Raw genomic sequence first — 15,929 nt, forward strand, 5'->3', positions numbered from 1 at the left:
TCTACTCACTTAAACATTTCATCTTATTCTAGTGTAAGAAGGTTTTATTCTTTTGTTTGACTATATAAATTATGCACGAATCATTTAGGTGTATAATATATCCTTTTAAAAAAAATGTATAATATATTTATATATTTATATATAAGGGTTTTTTTATGTTTGTAATATCAATCTTAACTTTGCAGTTCACTCAATTAAACTATTTTCTACAATTATTTCCGTGTTTTGTTATTAAAAAAAAGTAATAATAATAATCTATAATTAATGAATTTGAAATTTGTATCAAACATGAATAAAATAATTCTTTTTAATCATCACTTGCAATTGAATTATATTGCAATTTATAATTTAAAAACTTCAATTAATTTCTCTATTCTTAGAATGGCCAAGAACATATGACTTTGCGGTACCACCTATCACAAGGTCTTGTATTCGAACCCTAGTCAATGCTATCAAATTTGGTGTTCAAGTCATTTATAATAATAATATAAAAAGGTTGCCGTTGGAATGGACCTTTTGGCAACAAAAATGAGGCTGGGAGGATTCTTCGGTCTTGTACGAGAAAAATTGAACGCGTTGGGTGTATTTTCATCACAAGAAAGAGAGAAATTAAATTATTAGAGAATCAAGCCCTGAGGAAAGGTTTTAAAGGATTTAATTGAGGGTCAAATTTACCTGTACATAGATGAAATGGATTGCATTGAAGTTGTTTGGTTGTTGAATGGAGAGGAAGAAAACTACTCCCAAATCTGTTGGGGTATAGTGGAGGCCAAACAGTTTGCACTTGAAGTTAGAGTGTTCAAGATTCTAACACGGTAGAAAATATGGCAATAGAGGTGAACTCGCACAGTGGCCATTGGAGAAGGAAACCTTGAATCTATTGGTCTCATGCATACGTGAGCCACTGACTTCTTTTAATGTGTGTTGTTAATTTATATCCTATAGTCGAAAAAAATAATAAATAAATGGGATCTTCTGTCTTTTGCCATTTTTGGTTGGTATATTTGTTATATTGACTTTAGCAAAATATCACATAAGAGAAATTAAAAAGAAAAAATACCTAATTTGTTTAAGACAAACCCGTGATGCAAATGGAGAATTTAGAAGCGGATCATCATTAAACTGGATGGATTAACACAATTAATTATTGGCCAAGCTTTTTAAAATGCACTCCTTCCTTCCCATTTTATTAATTTAAAACCCAATATAACCCATGAATTAGGCCTTCCTTTTGTCCAACATTGATTTAGTCTCCCTTTTTTAAAATATAATGTATCATAAACCATGTGCTTCTACATGGCTACATTTAATCATAATGTGGATGGATCTGTATTTGCTAAATTTTATACAAATAATTTTTTCAATTCCATTCTTTGGAATAATTAGTTAGCTACTAACCATTTAATTTTAAAATATTAGATCATATCATTGCTAAAAAGTGCACATTAAAAAACAAAAAATCGGGGTGGGTTCAATGAATCCCTCATTTAAAGTTTTGATTTCTTATATACATAATTTCATCCACATATATCATTTCATTCTATATAGTTTTTAATATTGTCTCATGATATTTATTTGTTTATCTAAGTTTAACCATTTTTCACAATATTTTTTATATATTTCAAGAATGATATTGTGTAAATATAGAAGATTTTAAACTTAAAATGGCAGTTGAATTATTATTAAAAGAAGAAACATGAATCAATAACTTTTTTTATATAATATTTATTAAAAATACCAAATAAGAAAATGTATTGGGGTAGTTTTGGATTTTGATTATGAAATATTACAAATGGGCATTTCTGCAAATTTCTCCCTGTTATAGGGTACCGAACTGATTTGGGCTGCTGAATCCAGGCCCACAAAATTTTATTAACAAACTGAAACCCTGCCGCTTTGACTGATTTGCTCATTTTAAAATTTTGCTACCTTTTGCAATTATTTTATAATAAATGATATATTTACAGTTGCTTTTATAAATAAATTCAATTTAAAAAATCAAACTTTCATTCTTCATATGAAAAAGTTTTAAAACAATCTAATTTTAAAAATAAATTACAAAAATAATGTTAGTCTAAAAATAACTACAAAATAAATGTAATTTAAATAAATAAATTCAAACGTAAGTTATATTTTCAAAACTATTGACAAAAATAGGTTAGGTCAAAACTCGCGGACAATGCCTACGATTTCCGTGCAAACGTGTATATCTGACGTATCATGTGATTAGGCGGAAATCGCGTACATTGTCCACGACTCTCACATTTTTATTTTTTTATTTTTGATTGTACGCGACTTCCACCTTTTATTTTTTTAATTAATTTTATTTATATTTTAATTTATATATTGTTATTTTATTAATATTGTAAAATTTAATTAATATGTGATTAATTTTTTTGTTTTTTATTTTAAATTTTGATTAAAATGTCATTTAAAGTCTCAAAGTTTAAAATTATATTAAAACCGATTAAAATGTCATTTAGTTTAAAATTTTTAGTCACCGTCTCCACTTCATTCTTGGTTCCGAGAGATGTCATCGAGAAAAATTATTGGTTTTATAAATGTTTTTAATTATTTTTAGAATTTAAATATAAAAAAGTGTAATATATATATATATATTAATTATTTAAAAAATGGAATCGAGGACAGGGTCGGGACGAGCATTTTCTATTTTTGGGACCCGACCTTACGGAAATTTTTGTCATTTCCCTAGTGTAGAGACATGAAAATAGAGATATAAATAAACTTTTGGAAGATAAATTTTAGAGAGATAAATAAAAATATTTAGAAAAAATAGTGAAAAAAAAAGTTAAAGACAAAAAGAGAAAAATTTTAGAGAAAAAAATAAAGTATGTTAAAGAAAAAAAAGAAATTATAAAGAAAGAGAAAAATTATAGTGGAAACAAATTTAGAGATAAAAACAAGATTCAAAATATAATTTTTATATAAAATAAATAAATACAAAGATAAATAAAAGTTACCGTGAAAGAAAATTAAACGAGAAAATAAAATATAATTTTTAGAAGAAAAAATAGATTACGAAGAGACATAAAATTTATAAAATATGAAATTTTCAAGAGAAAAAAATTAGGAAAATATTAAATTTTTAGAAAGAGAAATGAAACTGATCCTTAGAAAAAAAAAACAAAAATACAAAACATTCTGAATAACAATAAATATTCAAAATATGAAAATTGTATTCAAAATAGAAAATTTTAGAGAGATAAAAATAAAATTTGGAGAGAGAAATTTAGAAATAAAAAAATTTTAGAATGAAAAATAAAATTTTTAAAGATAAATATGAAAAAAAATGTTGAGTGTTAAGGAGAAGAAATGAGATTTTGAAAAATAAAAACCTGTTTTTGAAAACATTTTTTTTTTGTTTTTAAATTTACATAGAATTTGAAAATGGTTTTTGAAAAACAAAAAACAGAAAATTGAATTGGTTGTCAAATATTTTTCAAAAACTAAAAATCAAAAACCAAAAAGAAAAAATGAAATAGTCATCAAACGGATCCTAAATTATTTGTTATAATAAAAATCCAAGAGGTAAGATAGATAAGAGAGATACTTGGTTCATAAATATCATAATAGAAAAAGTCAGAAACTTTGTGTTTTTCGGCACCACCTACTTTAAAAATTAGTAATTTTTATTTGTTTTCCGACACAAAATGTTGTAGAATCAAGATAATTTTTTATAAGAGATTTATGCAAGCTGACCCAGAAGCCCACATTTAAAAAAAAAGTAAAAAACTTTTAAAGACTAAAATATGATTTAAATAATAAGTTAAATTATATTTAATTACTATACTTGATTTTGTCTATTTTTTTCGAATTTTTAAAACTTTTAAAAAGTTATCATTTCAGTACTAGTACTTTACTTTTAAAAATTTATTAAAGTATTACAATAATTTTCTATTACGAGGTTTTGATTGTGGAATGAATCATAATTCTGTAAAAAAATGACAAAGTAAACAATAATTCTTTTAAAATATAGAGATTCAAATTGACATTTTAAAATAAAATTACTTGGAGTGAAATAGACACAAACTAAAAGTAAAAAATTAAAAAATATATTTAGAAGGTAAATTAAACAAAATACCAGTAAATTGAACAAAATAGAAAGAAAAACATATATAAAGCAAATGACAAAAAATGATTTAAACCTAACCTATAATTTTATCATAACTAAGAAGCTAAGGAAAAAAAAAAAGTAACATAATGCAAAAGAAATTTAAGATTAAATAAAAAAAAACCTCGAAGCAGAAAGGTACAAAAAGATGACAAACCTCGAAGCTTCTGTTTCCCAATTCCCGGCTTAAAGGGCAGCTCGAAAACCTCGAAAGAAGCTTTAAAGAAAAGTTGCAGAAGAAAAACGAAGAGAGTTCATAAAATACTCACAAACGTATAAATGGATTGTATTTTATTGTACTGTAAGTTTGTAACCGCCTTTGCGTTGTGCTATATGCTATGTCCGTTTCTTGTCATCTATGGGTCTCCCTCTCCCTCCCACGGCCGGCCGGCCTGGCTTGCCCAACATTGTACAAAACAAACGTAAAACATTATAAATTTTTTAACCCAAAAAGCAATTCTTCCTCAATTTTCCTGCCCCTTTCCTTTCCTGGTTCACCCATTATCTGCTTCCACTTTGTAATTCTATACTACACACTCCCCTCTCGATTCTGCTGTCTTTTTTCTTTTTGTTTTTCTGTGGGGCTGTGACTTTGTTCGAGATGAACGATTTGCTCACGGTAATTTGTTCTATGCTTTGTGGGTTATCTGTAGTTTTTTTGGGTTTGATTAGAGTGGATGTTGAAACTTTGGGCTCTGTGTTTCTGTGAGAGCTTTTGGGTGTTTGTTGTCTGCTTTTATTATTATTTTTTTAATAGCTGTGGTTTTGGCTGTCTGGTTAGTTTCTGAATTTGAGCCTTTTGAGAGGGTTCCCACTTCTTCTTTTAACTTGATATGGGAAATATTATAACTGGTTTTAGGCAGCCAATGGAACTGCGTTGTTGAGTTTTGTTCCTGCTCTTTTTGCATTTCAAAAGAATTGATTGGCTTCAAGTTGGTTGCTGTCCTTGGAAGTCACCAAATTCCACGATGACCTTTTAACAGAGATTTCTTATTCATTCTCATTCGTTTGTATACCATAATATTCAGTTTTAATAGTTGTAATTCAGAGATGTAGAATGACTGTTTCTAAAATCCAATTTGAATTCAGAAATATTGTTATTACATCTTCTATATTACCGTCCTCTTCCTATTAGGAGAACTAACTTGATTAATCAGCTGATCAAAGATCTTTTATGATATGTTATCATGTTCTTAATTTAGGACTCGTTCGTTAGCAATGTCAAAGATCAGGCTTCCAAAGAAATTGATCTCGAAAAGGGAACACGAGTTCTGCAGGGAAATTCTGACATGGGAACGGAGGCTTTCAATAAGCAGGTGCAATCATGGAGTAATTTTATTTTATCTTCTTTACTCTTCTCCTCCTTTGTACACTTGTGGGATTTAGCTATGTTGTTTTATAGTCATCCTTCTAGTTTTCATTTCCCTTGCCTACTTTTTCTGCTCTTCTTTGAATTCAGGTACAAGATATTGAGATACAAGTAGATAAGCTCTCTGGGCTTCTTATTAAACTAAAGGTATGTATGAGTAACTTCGAGTTTGATTCGTAAATCTCTGAATCTAGATGAACTGAATTCTGAGGAACGACCACAAACTTTTATAAAGGATGCCAACGAGGAATCAAAGTCTGTTACAAAAGCATCAGAGATGAAAGGTAAATGTTTCTCCTCATCTTCTGTCGAGTAGCTCAAGGAAAAAATGAATGGAATTTTTTTTTTCGAATTGCTTATCTACAACTTTGGACCACATTTCACAAAGCTCCATGATAAAATAATTTCGTCAATCGTGACTGCGCCTTATTCGTACTTCTTAAGAATTTGTTTCAATCTTAGTACCAAATTACACAAGTTTTCTTGTCATTTCAGCTATCAAGAAGCGGATGGAAAGGGATGTCGATGAAGTGGGAAAAATCGCGCGTAATGTCAAAGGGAAGCTGGAAGTTATAAATAAAGATGTAATGCTGGACTTGCTCCAAGATTTTCCAGATTTGTTTTTGCTTCTTTGTTGTTGGAGTTCTCACAATTATTTGAAGAGCAGTTGCATATTGATGCACTTTTCTTCTCTCCAGAACTTAACAAATAGGCAGAAGCCGGGATGCGAGAAGGGAACAGCTATCGACAGAGCAAGAATGAACGTGACAAAGTTGGCTGCCAATAAACATTTTAATCTTAAATGCTTGTTTTGGATTGGTAATAATGTTCCTCATAGTAGAATTACTTTTTGAATGGCAGTGCCTTGACAAAAAAGTTCAAGGATCTGATGATAGAATTTCAGGTATTTTTAATTTCTCCTTGTTATTAGTTTGACATGATTGTTTACCTTCTCCTCTAATCCTGTACTGTTTTTCAGACCCTTCGTCAAAGAATTCAAGATGAGTATCGCGAAGTTGTGGAAAGACGAGTGATTACAGGTTCAAATGCTTCAGTGACTACTTACATTGTCAAAATTTCTGGTTTTGATTCATTGTGTGCATAAATGTCATGGTTATCCTTTTACTTCCTCACTTTTGATGCTGAGGCTGACTAATTTTCTGTTATGAACTTTGTCATGGTGTAACTTTATCGAGCAGTTACGGGTACCAAACCAGACGAGACGGTATGCTGAACTTTCAAGTCTAAACTTGAAATTTAAAAACAAACCTAAACTCCTGAACTTTCAAGTAACCAGAATTTTAATGACTATATTAGATGATTGATCACCTGATAGAAACTGGAAACAGTGAGCAAATATTTCAGAACGCGTTTGAACAAATGGGACGAGGACAGGTAGAGCATAAATACAGTTTCAGTTAGATTTATCTTGCATCAGAAACTATAGCTTCAAACTCAACAATATAGTACCTCCATCTTTTCTGTTTCATTGGCATGATTCCTACTCAATTGATGACATCGACGCAGGTCATCAGTGCTGTGGAAGAAATTCAAGAGCGACACGACGCAGTTAAAGAAATTGAGAAAAGGCTCTCGGAATTGCATCAGGTTTGTTTATTTTCTGTGGAAGAATAAGGTAGGATTATTCCCAGTAGTTTGATGTGTGTTTCTGTTTTTCTTGGCCAGATATACCTTGACATGGCAGTTTTAGTGGAGTCCCAAGCTGAAATTTTGGATAACATTGAAAATCAGGTTGGTCCTACTTCTAACTAGTCCTGGTATGGATAGAGATTCCCTTATCCCAGAAATGAGTGTTCATCGTTCAGTACTCGATGTCAGTTGGATCTCATCCACGACTTCATCTCGAAATGTAGAGGAACTGCTGAAGTTGCCTAAGAAATGGATGATTGTTCTTCTATTCATAATTGAATTGCTGTTGTATAATAGTTTTGATAGTTCTAGCCTTTTCATAGTTGATTAAGTTGGAAGTTGTTTTGAAACTGCTGCAACTCCTTTTGACGTAGGTGACGAACGCAGTCGACCATGTTCGGTCAGGGACTGATGCACTCCAGACAGCAAAGAGCTTGCAAAGGAAATCAAGAAAATGCATGATGATTTCCATCATTCTGCTCCTGGTTATTGCAATCATAATCGTCCTCTCAGTTTTGAAGCCGTGGAAGAAGTAAATGGTGGCAATGGCACTAGAAAAGTGAACTCAGTTTCACTGCTAGTAGAGATCTTCAGCTCCTTCACCTTACAAATTTTAATTCTATAGATATATATATTTTGTTTTCTGAATTCATAGAAGCAAAGCCAGAATGTGATTTGGTAGCTTATTTTATTTCAGAAACAAAAATTGGTTTTCGTTCTTTGTATTTTACTAAAATTTCATAAACTATAAAATAATTGAGAAATTATCAGTATTACTAAAATAATAAGTAGTTTGTTGAACAAAACCTTAATTATTAAACTCGGTTTTCGTTCTTTGTATTTTACTAAAATTTCATAAACTATAAAATAATTGAGAAATTATCAGTATTACTAAAATAATAAGTAGTTTGTTGAACAAAGCCTTAATTATTAAACTCGTTTTGTCCATCGACCCGCAACTCCTTTTTCTTTTCACAAAGGTAATTGAACGTGGAAAAATTCAAATCTCAAATTAATATTTTAAACAAATTAATCTTTCTACCTTACTTTGAGATAATTATTATGACATTGTCTCAAATTGGTTTCATTTTAGAATGTAAAATTGAAATCAGAAAAAAAAAAGAAAGTTAGAATCATTTCTACAAAGGGCGGGTAATTATTTTAGTTTTCTATTTATATTTGGGTTATTATTTTAATTTGTTGTAGTTTAATAATTTAACGGGAAAAAAATAATAAATAATAAATAATTTAACACTTCTCACGAGTTATGCCAAATATAAGAGATATGGATTATGTTAAAAATTACTTTAAAAAAATATAACTTAGCTAGCTCAATTAGTCTCATTGGACTAAAAAAAATGTTATTTAAGAAGAAGATTGTTATTATATTTTACTACTTCTATGTTAAACTCAAGAAGCAACGGTAGAAAAGGAAAAAGGCAAAAGGAAAAAAAAAGCTTCATTTATTTTATTTTAGTATTTATATTTTTGTAAACCTATTTGTAATATTATACTAAAAATAACTTAATTGAAGAGGAAAAGGAAAAAATAAAGATGAACTGTTGTACTAGAAAAGAAAAATATATATTTAAAAGAAAACAAAAAAAAATGAAGATGAAGAATAAAATCTTAGGTTGAAATAGCAAACGGACAACCCTGAAAAAAATTGCAGAAGAAAAACGAAGAGAGTTCATTATAACACTCAGAAAGGTATAAATGTATTGTAATGCAGTAACTGCTTTGCTTTTTGCTTCGGGTTTTCCTCTTCCTTCTACGGCCTGGCCTAGTCTGGTCAACACAGTATAAACGTAAAACATTGTAAACCCGTTCTTCCTCGATTTCCCTTTTGTAATTTCATTGTATTCTTTAATCTCCGCTCTCCGTTTCCCTCTTGTTTTCCTCTTTGTGGAGCTATGATTTTGATCGACATGAACGAGTTGTTCACGGTAACTTGTTCTTTCATTTGTGTATTTCCTGTAATTTTTGGGACTGGAAAGAGCTGATTTTGAAACTCTTGGAGTTCTCGTCTCCCTTTGAGTCAAAGATGCCTCTTATTGAGGTTAATGTTGAAAAATGAATAGAGTGCTTAAGCAAGGAAGTTTTTAATCTTCTGTTTCTGAAAATTTTAAATAAACTTGTAACCAGAGCATGGTTTCATTTCCTTTATTTCATAGAATTGAATGGTTTCAAATTCGTTGCTGTACTTGGCAGTTAGCAAGTTCCAAGGGTGATCATTTAACAAAGACTTCATATTCATCTTCACTCATTTTTATACCATCATTGCAACTTTTTAAGAAACGGAAGTAAGGATGACCATTTCTAAAATCCTTTTTTTTCCCTTTTTGTAAGAAACTTAACTTGAAGGGAGATGAGGTATCCCCAGAAGCCAAGGGGTTACCAAAAGAACTCCTAGTTGGGCAAAAATTTGAGAGATACCATAATTACAGAAAGCCTTAGTACTAGAGGCCTCGAGATATTGTTACTAGTTCTTGTGAATTCATTTTCTCTTCTAATAGTAAGACTTGCTTGACTAATCAGCTAATCAATGATCTTTTTTGGTGTGTTGTCATGTTCTTAATCCAAGGAACCGTTCGTCAGCGATGCCAAAGGTCAGGCTTCCAAGGAAATTGGTCTCAAGAAGGGAATGCAAGTTCTGCAGAGAAATTCCGACTTGGGAATGGAGGTTTGGAATGAGCAGGTGAACTCATTGGGTAATGTCATTTGATTTTTGTTACTCCTCTCCCTGTACACTTATGGGATTTAGTTTTGCTCTTCTATAGTCATCCTTCTAGTTTTCATTTTTCTTACCTAATTTTTCCTCTCTTCTTTGAATTCAGATACAAGAGACTGAGATACAACTGGATAAGCTCTCCGGGCTTCTTATTAAACTGAAGGTATGTACAGTCACTTCATTTCGTATATCTCTGGATTTGGATGAAACGAGTTCTGCAGAATGACTCCAAAGTTTATTAAAGGATGCTAACGAGGAATCAAAGTCTCTTACAAAGGCCTTGGAGATAAAAGGTAAATGTTTCTCCTTATCTTACATCGAGTGGCACAAAGAAAAACGTATTGGAATTTATTTTTTGAAGTACTTATCTACGAGTTTGGTTAAGCTTTGACCAACCAACTAAGCATGTAGCCTATACAAACCACTTATGCAGAGGTTTCACATTCCACAAGGCTCCATAATAAGATAATTTCATCAATTGTGAATGTTTTTTCTTACTTGAGCATTTATATGAATCTTAGTACCAAATTAGATGATCTGTTGTCTCTAAGGGTTCTTATCATTTCAGCTATCAAGAAGCTGATGGAAAAGGATATCGATGATGTGGGTAAGATTGCACGTAATGTCAAAGGGAAGCTGGAAGCTACAACTATAGATGTAATACTGGACTTGCTCCAAGATTTTCCAATTTTTATTCAATTCTTTTTGTAGGAGGTTCACTTCAATTTAAAGAGCAGTTGCATGTTAATGAATTTTCTCCTCTTCAGAACATACTCCATAGGTATTTTCCTGGATGTCAGAAGGGAAGCGCCATTGACAGAGCAAGAATGAACATGACAAAGTTAGCTGCCAATAAATGTTTTTAATCTTGAATGATTCTTTTGGAATGATACTGTTCCTTATGGTAGAGTTTATGTTTTGAATGGTAGCGCCTTGACAAAAAAGTTGGAGGAACTCATGATAGAATTTCAGGTATTTTGAATCTCTCCTTGTTATTATTTGATATAGTTGTTTACCTTCTCTTCTTATCCTCGTATCGTGTTTCAGAACCTTTGTGAAAGAATTCAAGATGAGTATCGTGAAGTTGTGGAAAGACGAAGGATTTCAGGTTCAAAATGCTTCAGTAACTAACTAGATTGTCAAATTTGCTGGTTATGATTGATTGTGTGCTGAAATGTTCGTGGTTAATCCTTTTACTTCCTTCCCCAATTTTGATGGCTGAGACTGACTAATTTTCTGTTACGAACTTTGTCATTACATGTAACTTTATCGAGCAGTTACGGGTACCATACCAGATGAGATGGTAAGCTTAACTTTCCAAGTTTTAAACACGAAATTTAAGAAGACACCAAGATTTTGTTGTTTCTGACCAGAATTTTAATGACCACATTAGATGACTGATCACCTTATAGGAACTGGAAACAGTGAGCAAATATTCCACAATACATTTGAACAAATGGGACAAGGACAGGTACATGTGATCAAACTTGTTAATACAGTTTCAGTTAGATTTATTTTACATCAAAAAGTACATAGCTTCAAACTTTACAAAAAAGTGCCTGAATTCTTTCTGTTTCTTTGACATTATTGCTACTTGATTGATTAACTATGACGAGTCCTAATTCTCTGTACACTGACGCAGCTCATCAATTCCATGGAAGATATGCAAGAACGATACACCGCACTTAAGGAAATTGTGAAAAGGCTCCCGGAATTGCATCAGGTATGCATATTTTCTGTGGAAGAACAATACAGGAGTCTCAGTAGTCTGATACGTTTCTCTTTTCTTGGTCAGATTTACCTTGACGTTGCAGTTTTAGTGAAGGACCAAGCTAGAATTTTGGATAACATAGAAAATCAGGTTGCTGCCTAAATTTTCTCAGAACTTGAACCTCTATTTGGTCAATGTGGCACAACAGTTTACATGGTGGAGGGTGTCCTTATAATTATTTTGATTGGTCCTAGTTTTTTCATAGTTGACTTGATCAAGTAGGAAGTTGTTTTGAAACTGCTGCAACTTCTTTTGACATAGGTGACGACGGGAACAGATACACTCCTGACGGCAAAGAGCTTACAGAGGAAATCAAGAAATCGCATTATGATTACCATCATTCTACTCCTGGTTATAGCAATCATAATCGTCCTCTCAGTTTTGAAGCCATGGAAGTAAATGGTACCAGAAAGTGAACTCAGTTTCGCCGTTTTTCTTTCTATAGTTTTTGAAGTTTGCCTTCCGAGAAAAGCAAGACCTCTTTGCTATAGTTCTTCAAGATTAGATTTCCAACCTTAAAAGATGCCTTCACTGAACAGATAATAAAATATGAATACGACGACAAGACAATACATAATGCTGGTAACTAAAATTGAAGCACATTAACCAACAAACGTAGAAAATAAATAAAGTTTGGTTATTGGACACCAAAAACGGGTTGACCCAAACAACCAACGAAATAAAATATGCAACGCCATATTATTGTGTTCCCCTTCTCCAATCCAACCAAAGCTCAGAATCACATCCTTGACTTGGCCACCACCACGGTCCCTTCTTCTCCCAAGTCCCCTGCTCCCTGCCTCGTCCACGACTCCTTGAACTGCTCCTCCGTCACTCCTGCAACCCAAAACCAATACTAATTCGTTAAGTTAGTTGGATAATTCATAAAATCATAATACTAATTCGTTTGGTTTGGATTGGATTGGCTTGCCTTTTCCCATGGCGGCGGTGGACGAAATGCCCCCTTGAACCGTCTTCAAATAGCGGTCGTAGTAGTTGGCGCCGGACCATTTCTGATGGGCCAGCGTGTCCACTCCATTGCTTCTCTCTTCCCTCTGGATTCTCTCCACGTAAGCCAGCATTCCCCTTCTCGCGTAGTCTCTGGCGAACGTGTCCACCACCAGCGCGTCCGCATGGAACCCCGCCAGCGTTATGAACTGCCAGCAGAATCCCAGCCTCGCTATTCTCGGGATGAACTCCTCCATCTGCTTGTCGCTCATTCCCGATGCGTCCCAGTTGAACGATGGCGACAGATTGTAAGCCAGCATCATTTCTGGGTGCATCGATTTCACCCCTTTCGCGAATGTCGTGCACTCTACCAAGTCCGGGCTCGACGTTTCCATCCATATTAGGTCCGCGTGTGGGGCGAAAGCCCACCCACGAACAATGGCCGCCATTACCGACCCTTTGAACCTGTAAAACCCCTCTCTTGTTCTCGGCAAATCCCAGTCCCAGAATAGGTTCTTCAGCCCTAATTTCTCCGCGATTTCCCGACCCTGTTCGTTCGAGATACATTTCTCGTAACTCGAATGGTTCATCCACTCGTCCAATTTCCTCCTCTTTTCATTCTCGGTGGCGTTCGTATTCATGATTGCGTCCGTGACGCATTCGGAGAATGTCTTCAGTTGCGCCATTGAAATCCATTGATCTTCAAGCGCCTGAAGCTCGGCCCCTGTTTTCCCGGCCGCCATGGCTTCGGCCAGAACACCTGCCAAGCTCTTCCCTCTGACATTCGGGTTTGTCGCGCCCAAAATGAACTGGTGGTCTCTGCTGTCAACATTCGTCTGGATCAAAGTGGCCGCGACGGCGTCGGTTCGAGCCACGAGAACCGTCTCAACCCCCATTACATCGAACTGCAATCGAGCCGCCACGAGCCGGTTGATGTGCTCGCTGATCGCCACGAGCACTTTCCCGGCCATATGACCGCACTTTTTGGTCACAGAGGACTGATCCTCAATGTGGACCCCGGCCGCACCGCGCTCCACGAATAGCTTGCAGAGCTTAACCGTGGCGGTGGTGCCGCCGAAGCCGGTGTCGCCGTCGGCGATGATGGGTTTGAGATAGTCAACATAAGGGGTTCTGGCTCTTTCCTCTCTGCTCATACTCATCCTGGCCTCCCTCTGCTTCCTGTCGTGGTACTGCTGCGCGAAGAACAGATGCTCGACCTTGTTGGGAACGGTGTCGTATGGGTAATCGGCGAGGTCCGGGCCTGGCTCGTTGGTGGAGGTGTGGGTGGAGGAGCACTGCCAGCCGGAGACGTAGATGGTGTCCAAATGCTTAGCCATCATGGTGACTTGGACCGGGTCGAGGGCGCCGAATGTTCTGGAGGCCGTGCCGTTGGCTTGGTGGGTTTTGAGCGTCCGCCATAGCTTTTTGGCCAATTCGTTTGAGGCGTAGCTCTGTCCTAGGCTGCCTCGTAACGAGACCACGTCTCTGGCCTTGTACGGCCGCCGCGTCAGCTTGAACCTCTCTGAGTTCCACCATGCCTCCACCTCTGCAACTTCCGCTTCGAATCTTCCTTCTTCTTCCATTATCTGTACATCCAAAATCTCGATTATTAGTAGCTACATTGTGCTGCCATGAATTGAATGGTAATCAGATTGCATGTATGAATGAGAAATTAAAATGCATTCAAATTTCGATCAAACAGTTCGGTTAATTGGGATTTGAATTGAAATTCCAACATCATCCCACCAAATTAAATTCCAGGGCAAAAGTTAGGATACCATTGAAGGCACGGAGAAGGAGGCAGCCATGGCCGAAACTGTGTTTCTGCTTCTCTCTGTTCTTTCCTGTCAATTACAACGAAGAGAAGCTCATGCAAAAGCTTCCTGTAAGGGCTTGTATTTATAAGGGAAGAGGCCAAAAAGGGGAACCGATCGCGTCCCTTTTGGGATCAGTGAAAAGTAAATTAATTATGGTTTTTAGATAAAGAAAAAAAGAAAGCTACAAATCCAAGAAAGTTCAGGTGCAGTATTTTTATCCGTTCCGTTATGTTACGAAGAAAAATGCGTTTTGGCTTGAATTTTGATTTTCTTTCTTTTTTCTCCATTGTTATCTTCAGAGGTTGATGAAAACTTGTCCGTTGTGAAGTGCATTTGCAAGGCACGTAAGGATGAAGCCCATCACTCTCTGCATCCATACTTGTCTTCTTCATCATCATCATCATCATATCTACAACTACGACTGATCTCAATCCAACTCATCATCTCAAATCTTAATTAATTTATTTTCTTATGTACAAAGGATTTTGAATTTGTTGGTTGATGGGTCAAAATAGGCGTCTGAGGAGGAAACGGTCAGCATGGTCATGGGATTTTCCATTTTCCAAGCTTGATCGCGTGTCGACTCCTGTTGCCGGCACGGTTCAAGCAGTTTTGAGATGGACGTGTGAGATGTGTCGTAATGAGAATGCAGGAGGGGCAACACCAACTAACTTTTTCGGCAAAATTAAAGTAGATAAAAGTAAGACATATATATTTGAGGTAATTTAAGAAAAAGGTAAAAATACGTATTATAAAGGAGATGCATGAGAATGGTTAGGTTGGAAAATAAAAAATATAAATTTTGGGACAGTAAAATATGGATAAGGTTGGGCCTGTTTGAATTCTATCTTGAAGTTTTGGATCGGGAGGAGTGGGCGATTGAGGATTGTGGTGGCTCTTCTTGGGAGTTGAGAAAATAGAAAATTGGGTTATCTCCGATGGGCCCAACTTTCTCTTCAATTGCGATGGGTTGGCCTTTTTAGCACTTCGAGGAAAAGAATTTTCTATTTTTTTTTCCTAAATTTCTTTTAATTTTATTTCTTCCTATACTTATCTCTATTGTCTCTCGTCCTCATCCATTTCCACCGCGTGATTGATTGGAACACTTTTGCCCTTAGTAAACAATAATATAACCATAAGAATCATATGAGTAATTAAATCAAAATTTCTTTTAGTATTAATTTTTTCTTTATCATTAGTCTTACCAACCAGTAAGCTAGTTTATTTTTTTGGTATGACATGGTGACGTTGTAGCTTGAAGGTGAGTCTTTTGAGGATTTCTCTTCTTGAAGACTTGCATGGAGTTTCATTTTTTATCTTCAAAGAAAAAATTTACTTAGACCAGAGATTTTTATTTTTTACTTTTATTTCCACCTATTCATTAAGAAATCAAGAGAAGAGGATGGCAATTGTTGAAGTTCACTCCTTTCAGCAACTTGGTAATTTTTTAAAATTATTACTTATGTTTTTTTTTCTTCTTTCATTTTTGTTTTACTTATTTTCAGCAGATC

General features: G+C 34.5%; 3 protein-coding genes across 6 annotated transcripts; 2 read left to right on the top strand and 1 right to left on the bottom strand.

Annotated features, from left to right (window-relative positions):
- Positions 1 to 4,289: 4,289 nt before the first annotated feature.
- On the top strand, positions 4,290 to 7,914 carry LOC111011201 (syntaxin-132). 2 transcript variants are annotated; one of them, XM_022284890.2, is made up of 13 exons: positions 4,290 to 4,433; positions 5,335 to 5,448; positions 5,592 to 5,648; positions 5,737 to 5,785; positions 5,997 to 6,085; positions 6,200 to 6,273; positions 6,363 to 6,405; positions 6,481 to 6,541; positions 6,701 to 6,726; positions 6,819 to 6,896; positions 7,029 to 7,109; positions 7,188 to 7,253; positions 7,526 to 7,913. In XM_022284890.2, exons 2-13 carry the CDS (start codon positions 5,422 to 5,424, stop codon positions 7,685 to 7,687), a joined length of 813 nt encoding a protein of 270 aa, XP_022140582.1. In that variant the 5' UTR covers positions 4,290 to 4,433; positions 5,335 to 5,421; the 3' UTR covers positions 7,688 to 7,913. The 2 variants fall into 2 exon arrangements, with proteins under 2 accessions (XP_022140582.1, XP_022140581.1); XM_022284889.2 differs by lacking the exon at positions 4,290 to 4,433 and adding an exon at positions 4,441 to 4,751 and having other exon boundaries at positions 7,526 to 7,914.
- An 859-nt stretch (positions 7,915 to 8,773) lies between these two features.
- LOC111011371 (syntaxin-132) lies at positions 8,774 to 12,174 on the top strand. Of its 3 annotated transcripts, none has more exons than XM_088120643.1 (13): positions 8,774 to 8,861; positions 9,736 to 9,849; positions 9,989 to 10,045; positions 10,127 to 10,175; positions 10,451 to 10,539; positions 10,650 to 10,723; positions 10,812 to 10,854; positions 10,930 to 10,990; positions 11,160 to 11,185; positions 11,276 to 11,353; positions 11,525 to 11,605; positions 11,678 to 11,743; positions 11,915 to 12,174. In XM_088120643.1, the coding sequence occupies exons 2-13, from the start codon at positions 9,796 to 9,798 to the stop codon at positions 12,050 to 12,052; spliced, it is 816 nt and encodes a 271-aa protein (XP_087976769.1). In that variant the 5' UTR covers positions 8,774 to 8,861; positions 9,736 to 9,795; the 3' UTR covers positions 12,053 to 12,174. The 3 variants fall into 3 exon arrangements, with proteins under 3 accessions (XP_087976769.1, XP_087976770.1, XP_022140795.1); XM_088120644.1 differs by lacking the exon at positions 8,774 to 8,861 and adding an exon at positions 8,862 to 8,969; XM_022285103.2 differs by lacking the exon at positions 8,774 to 8,861 and adding an exon at positions 8,869 to 9,097.
- On the bottom strand, positions 12,160 to 14,538 carry ICL (isocitrate lyase). The gene is made up of 3 exons (XM_022285105.2): positions 14,380 to 14,538; positions 12,585 to 14,187; positions 12,160 to 12,490 (listed from the first exon to the last, which is right to left on the bottom strand). Exons 1-3 carry the CDS (start codon positions 14,407 to 14,409, stop codon positions 12,393 to 12,395), a joined length of 1,731 nt encoding a protein of 576 aa, XP_022140797.2. The 5' UTR covers positions 14,410 to 14,538; the 3' UTR covers positions 12,160 to 12,392.
- Between the last annotated feature and the right edge of the window lie 1,391 nt (positions 14,539 to 15,929).

Source organism: Momordica charantia (genome assembly GCF_013281855.1).
Source record: "Momordica charantia cultivar OHB3-1 chromosome 2 unlocalized genomic scaffold, Mcharantia_2.0 BLBB01000002.1, whole genome shotgun sequence".
NCBI lineage: Eukaryota > Viridiplantae > Streptophyta > Magnoliopsida > Cucurbitales > Cucurbitaceae > Momordica > Momordica charantia.

Coding starts and splice junctions, on each gene's coding strand:
- LOC111011201 (XM_022284889.2), top strand. Junction 6,274..6,362: donor GCAAGAATGAACGTGACAAA/GTTGGCTGCCAA, acceptor TTTGAATGGCAG/TGCCTTGACAAAAAAGTTCA. Junction 6,727..6,818: donor GTACCAAACCAGACGAGACG/GTATGCTGAACT, acceptor TGACTATATTAG/ATGATTGATCACCTGATAGA.
- LOC111011371 (XM_022285103.2), top strand. CDS start 9,065: ATGATTTTGATCGACATGAACGAGTTGTTCACG. Junction 9,850..9,988: donor TGGAGGTTTGGAATGAGCAG/GTGAACTCATTG, acceptor CTTTGAATTCAG/ATACAAGAGACTGAGATACA. Junction 11,186..11,275: donor GTACCATACCAGATGAGATG/GTAAGCTTAACT, acceptor TGACCACATTAG/ATGACTGATCACCTTATAGG.
- ICL (XM_022285105.2), bottom strand. CDS start 14,409: ATGGCTGCCTCCTTCTCCGTGCCTTCAATG. Junction 14,188..14,379: donor CCTTCTCCGTGCCTTCAATG/GTATCCTAACTT, acceptor TTGGATGTACAG/ATAATGGAAGAAGAAGGAAG. Junction 12,491..12,584: donor CACCGCCGCCATGGGAAAAG/GCAAGCCAATCC, acceptor TTTGGGTTGCAG/GAGTGACGGAGGAGCAGTTC.